This window comes from Callorhinchus milii, unplaced genomic scaffold, assembly GCF_018977255.1.
Source record: "Callorhinchus milii isolate IMCB2004 unplaced genomic scaffold, IMCB_Cmil_1.0 Scaffold23, whole genome shotgun sequence".
In the NCBI taxonomy this organism is placed as follows: domain Eukaryota; kingdom Metazoa; phylum Chordata; class Chondrichthyes; order Chimaeriformes; family Callorhinchidae; genus Callorhinchus; species Callorhinchus milii.
The window spans coordinates 2,261,620-2,267,762 of NW_024704764.1; the positions used below are offsets into that span (position 1 = coordinate 2,261,620).

General features: G+C 46.7%; 1 protein-coding gene across 1 annotated transcript; it reads left to right on the forward strand.

Moving 5' to 3' along the window:
* Window positions 1-3,037: 3,037 nt before the first annotated feature.
* On the forward strand, window positions 3,038-5,444 carry LOC121850661. The gene has a single exon (XM_042343436.1). It carries the CDS (start codon window positions 3,038-3,040, stop codon window positions 5,288-5,290), a length of 2,253 nt encoding a protein of 750 aa, XP_042199370.1. The 3' UTR covers window positions 5,291-5,444.
* The last annotated feature ends 699 nt before the right edge of the window (window positions 5,445-6,143 follow it).

Here is a 6,143-nt window from a genome sequence, read left to right on the forward strand (position 1 = left end):
TCTCTAACTCCCTGTTTCTTTCTGTCCATCCTATGACATATATTCCATACTATCTGAGGGTAATGTTCATTCTTCTCTCTTTCTTCTCTGACAGGCCGATTATTTTATATTTAAGATTGTCTTTACAGTAAAAACACAATTAAAATCCGGATTATGAAACGGAACTGATTTCAAACCAGATGGGCACAGTTCGGGGAAGGGTCAGGAAATGAAATCACAAGCGTAAAATATTAAAAAATGTGTATCATACTCATCTGAGCAGGAATGATATAATCCATGAGAAAGATGGATGTGTAATTAACGCCTAATTTAAACTTTACGTGGAAAGTGACCTTTCAGAAAGTGACCGGTATAATTTGATACAATGGGTTTAGAAGGGGAAAAAAATGTTCTTTTTCTCTCTGTCACTCTGGTGCGAATCTTACTTCGCAAAATGCTGAATTTTATATTTTTTAAAAATTCAAGAGGTAAAAAAGGCTCTCGCCTGTAAATAAAGAGCCTGTGAGTGTGCCTGTGAAAGAGAAAAAGCAGACTTTCCCGGGTGTTTGGCACAAATAATTTATTTGATTAAAACTGACAGCGTTATTTAACCCAGTGGGAAAAGTACACTGAATAAATATCAGAAACGGTATCCAGTTTTGCACATATCCACCGCCCCCACCCCCATTATCTTCTTTTTCGTACACATATATTTGTGTATTCCAAATTTAAGATTTATTCAGTGAGTTTAATTAATGTTGAGTGATTTTTCTGAATCTTGAGTGAATATATACATGTCCTTAAATAAAGGAGAGTTGTGTGGGAGAGAAACAAAAGTCAGACAATAGTCGTCTTAAAAGGTTCGATATTCAAACGTTGAGGAGGTAAAGAAGGCGGAAGATCAAATATCCCAGACGAAATATAATCTAGAGTGGCTTTGGTTTCTTGCTTTAAGTAACCGAACCCTTCGGGTTTGTTCCAATTTTAAAGTGTGTATCTAATATTAACATTGTATGGGGGGGAATCAATAAGATTGACTATTCTAATGCTGTTAAATGAGATAGATTGAAACATCTAATGCCTTGGGCCATTGTAGCACAAAAAGGCAATCTGTCCAATTTTACAAGTTTTTGGGGTTGAAAAATAAATAATAATATTATCTACTAAATCACGTTGTACTTACTGGCTTTGCAAAGCAAATCAGATATGACCATCAAATACCAGTTTCCTATTTAGAAATGGGAATTGGTTCCTTAAACTTAGAATGCATTACTCCGATATTTATTAGTGGGATTGAAATTTAAAGACCCCAGGATTTAGAATGAAAGACTTATTTGCTGGCCTTTTTACCCCTGTTTCTATATCAATAATAGCCAGGAGATCAGAGAACCTGAGCCGGAATCCTAGTAGCAAAGGCGGGATTTTGTTACTAATTGGACGTGTGGATATACAGAATTGTCATATATAAAATTGGTATACATACAGTACATATAATATATTTATATGTCCAATATATGTAAACCACAGAGGTTTAAGATAAATCACTCTGGTTTTAGAATAAGGGGCAAAAAAAATCCAAGACCTTGCCAGTATTTACGTGACTGGAAACTTAATCTCACAATCTGGTCAGGAGAGAATGGCAATGCACCACATCTGTTGGCGATGATTCAATATTCCTGCATTAGCTTTGGAATTAACTGAGATCCATCCTCAGTAACACACTCGCTTGGCACCGATGAGAGATGCGAGATTGGGATTTGGATGTCACCAAACAATAACTGTGGAGTCTGATCCCGAGTGTTAATGTGTGTCCCACATCGATGCAATTATATTATGTGCTTAAAAATCTCAAATTAACTTTGATTTCCTTGAACCCATCCTCCAAAGTAATGTTATTTCAAACAATGGATCAAACCTAGACACAACACGTGGTTCGACAGGAAAACTCAATAACTGACCCATTCCATTTTTTTGTTTGCTTTTATATTAAAATAAAGCTACAGTTTTGGGGGGGATATTTCATTTTATTGTGATCTCCCCCCACCTCCCCCCCCCCCAACGAAGCACCTCGCCGATCAGAATCTATTTGCACAGTGCGCCCATAGATTCAACTAAAGCATTTCATTCTCAAAACGTCCTTAATAATAGACGGTGAAAACAAAACTTGCACATTTTTATCATTTATATTATCATTATTTCTACTAATCGCCCCCAAAATACACAGACAATTCACCCCACCGTGCTGCGAAGCACTTTGAGACGTCTTAACGAAGTAATAAGGAGCTATATCAAATGCAAGGATTATTATGAGAAGTATTAATTTTACATTATGCCTTTAAGCTTTCATATGCAATATCCCCGCAGCTCCCTGGATTTATGAATCGTTGTGTTGTGTGTATGTGTGTGTGTGTGTGAGAGAGAGAGAGAGAGAGAGAGAGAAAGACTGACAATGCACATTTCACCCCCACTCCCCAAAAAATGCCTTAACGTCTGGCAGATAGTAAAGCTGTTTTGCTCGGCGGAAGTGCATGTGTGTTATATTAATGCGGTGCATACTTGCTGCTTTGGCGGTTATGAGTGTTTCAGGGGCTGGGGGTCGGGGTGGGGGATGGGGGGTGGGGGGGGGGGGTACCAGCTTTTATTGCATCACATGTAGAAAGTACCCAATCAGCTTTGAGTAGAGAGGAATCGTTTGGTGGGTGTCTCCGTTAAGATTGCTGTACTCTTGTGAAGTTTCCTTGGTGAAGGTAGAACAGAGAGGTGGTGAAGGCAGCGCTATATATCACATCGCATTCCTGGTTTGCTTGAGGTTGTATTTTAATCTTTATTTCCCCTTCGTCCCGTCCCGTCCTCCCCTCAAAATGCTCTCCCCCCCCCACCCCCACCCCCCAAAATCTCCAACACTTGCGAAACCAACTGAGCTTTTTTTTAGTGTTTACATCCCATTTTAATTCTAAGAGCGTTTAATGGCACAAGAGCCGAGAGGGTTTGGCTTTGGATGGCGGACACAATGGTTGGCGTTATTCCAAGGTGCGTGGATTGTATTGCAAAGGGCGGGATGGCGGGGTTGGAATCGGGCTACCTGGACCTTGACGGGGTGAGACTGGGTTACCTGCGGATCAATGGGGTGCCGATGTTCGCCTTGTCCCAGGTACTGACGGGGCTATTCAGACATGTGCCCAAGACCACGATCCGAAAGCGAATGGAACACCTGAAGATCAAAAGGCGCCGCTGTGACCTCAGAGAGCTGAGGGGTCTCAAAGCCATTAACTCGGTGCCGGTGAGGGCAGTCAAATGCTCTCTCATTTCCAAAGAGGATCTACAAGCCTTGTACACCGTTTACAAACGACCGGGCGCCAACCAAAAGGGGAGCATTGAGGTCAAGGAGGCGAAGGGGGCAACGCAGATGACGAGACCGGCCGCCGAGGGCTATTTCTCGGGGTTCTGCAAAGGGGTTTTGCTGGAGTCCCGGGGATCCGCTTTCCTCTGGGGGCAGGAAGAGGACAACAAGCCCCGAGGCAGGTCCATCCCAAACAATGCCACTGTCAACGGCCAACGCTGCCATTCGCTCGCCGGCAACTGCGGGGAAAGCCTCTGGAACTTGCCAAACGTGGCGAGATCCTCTTCCTGCCCCGGGTCCGGGCAGCGAGATGTCTTTTTGCACAACGTGGGGCTGTGTGGCTTCCCCAAGGCGCTCCATCCAGCCATTGCCTCTCGCCTCAATAACACCACCACCAGCACCAACCGCCCGCTTCAGTCCAGGTACAAATATTCCTGTTGCACCGAGAGCCAAAGGTTGGCGAGCGGCCTGGGTCATCACTACCATTGCTCCTGCACCTCCCCAACGCTGACATGTGTCCACCGGATGGTCCTCTCTGGAGATACAAAGGGTTTGGGTGAAGCCCATTCCGTTCAATGTGCTGTCAGATGCTCCAGCGATTCTGATTGCAGCTTCGATCCCGATAACGATTCCCGATCCACTGATGATGATGATGATGAGGAGGAGGAGGAGGAGGAGGAGGAAGGAGAATCGCTATTTTCCGCCTCCAGCAGCGAAGACGAAAGCTCCAGCGCCTCCGATTCCAGTTCGGTTTGTAGCGGCGCCTCTCTGCACAGCACCCGCTTCAGGAGAGCCACCCTCCCCCAGCTCACCCCGGGGCCCGATCAGTCACCTCACCCGGGACACAGGCCACCCACTCGCCCACCTTGGCTCTGCTCCGAGCCTCCTAACCCCCATCCTCGTCGGGTCGAGCGAGAAAGGACAAGCGGTGGCTCCAGTCGGTCCCTTTGTAACGTGAGCGCAGTGGCCAACTCCCTGTCAGACAGAGAGAACCACAGTTACATTTGGCCACTCCTGACCCCCAGTCAGTGGGCAAAGCGCGGAGACTGTCCCGCTCTAACTCGCCTGGAGAAGATAGCGGAATCCTGGCAACAAAGGAACTCTTTACACCGAAAGGCCCGGCCCCGGGCGGCTGTTTTGCCCCCAGTGCCGGAGGACAAGAAGGACTCGACAGCCAACGAGCCGGTGGACAACGGGGCTCCGTTGGATCCGAACGCGCAACAAGATGGGAGGGTTAAGCTACGGTGCCGGAGCTCTGGGCCCCCGACCCCTTCGCCAGACCCCGACCCCGACCCCGATCCCGACCCCGGGCCAGAGCACCTCCCCAGCCGCCTCCCCAGAGCCGACACCCGGCCACCGGGAGGGAAGGAAGGAGCGGAGGAGGGCTGTGATGGCAAAGCAAAGCAACGCAGAGCCAAACAGGGAGCGGACGCGCGGAGGGCGAATTGGAATGAAAACGGTGGGACCGTCCAAGCAGTCGGCAAACTGTGTGAGCACATCCCCCTGGAACTCACTACCTCAAAGGGAATACAAAACCACAGCACTTTACAAAACAGCCCCTCTGCCCCTGACGGCTGGGATAATAGAGGCAGGAAGAGACATAAAGCCGGGAGCGCTGAGCCGGAAAAGAGAGATACCTTGAAAGGATGTTTGGAGAGGACATCTGGTGGGCTGCAGCCATGGGGGACAGCCACGGGCAAAAGGGGCAATTCGCCGAGAGAGGCGCAGAAGTGCAAACGTATCACTTGTGGATTGGCAACACCGGTGAAGAAAGCTTTTAGTCTGATGGCGAATTTCCCCTCCCCACCTTCGCTGGTGGTGGGCGCTGACGGGGATTTGAGCCCCGCTTACACACTTTGCAGGAACAACTGTCAGTCACTGCACAAGTCTCACCCTCTGTGCAAGTGGCAGATTGGAGGGACGGTGATCCCTCTCCCACCCAGCCATAAATTCAGGACTTTTAGCCTTTAACCCTTTAACCAGCACCAGCCAATGTCTTAAGGTTCTCGGCGCAATGCCTGTAGCGAGCGGTAAGGTTTTGGGAGGGAAGGATGTCTGTTAAGAAATGTTTTTTTTGCAAAAGCTTCTCTTCCAGTTGTTCAGAGTTCGTGTCGTTTCCCCCACATCCCCCCACCCACACCACACACACACACACTATTCGCATGTCGTTAAACGTTATTGTTCGTTTGCAGTTGGGGGAGGCAGAAAGCAAAGAAAAAAGCTTCTAACCTTGTCTGGTTTGTAATAATAGATATCACGAGTCTTTTGCAAGTGGACAAACGGAACGAGAGGTCTCAAAGCCCTGTTAAAGTTTTATTTTGTGAATTTTATTCATATTATTTCTCCCCAGCGAAGGGTCGGTTTACAAGCCAACGCGTTATTGTCCAAACAAAGAAGCAAATGAATGCAAATTAAAACAAAACAAAAACCGACAATCTCTGCTAAGGGGCGAAACGTGGGACTTTGATGGAGGGAGTTCAGAATCACAGCCCCAGATCGGTTTAAAAATGCTGCTTTTTGTGTTTTTTTTTATTATTTGCGCTATTTATTTTCTTAGTGCAACTATTTGAAACACGGAGATGTCACTTTGTGAGTAAATAGCACATTCAATTCATCGTGAGGGTAACTTGAAACCATCCAAATATGAGTTTCCCCAGGATTTTGCCAGCGAATGCATTATAAAACCGGGAGTAGATTAAGAATATGAAACAGTTTTAATGTATCGAGAGAGTAGGGATTTTTTTTGGGGGGGGGTGTGGGAAGGGATCCTCATTAAAACTTTGACAAGGTTAAATTTTATGGTCACCGTTCTTTCCTTCTGTTC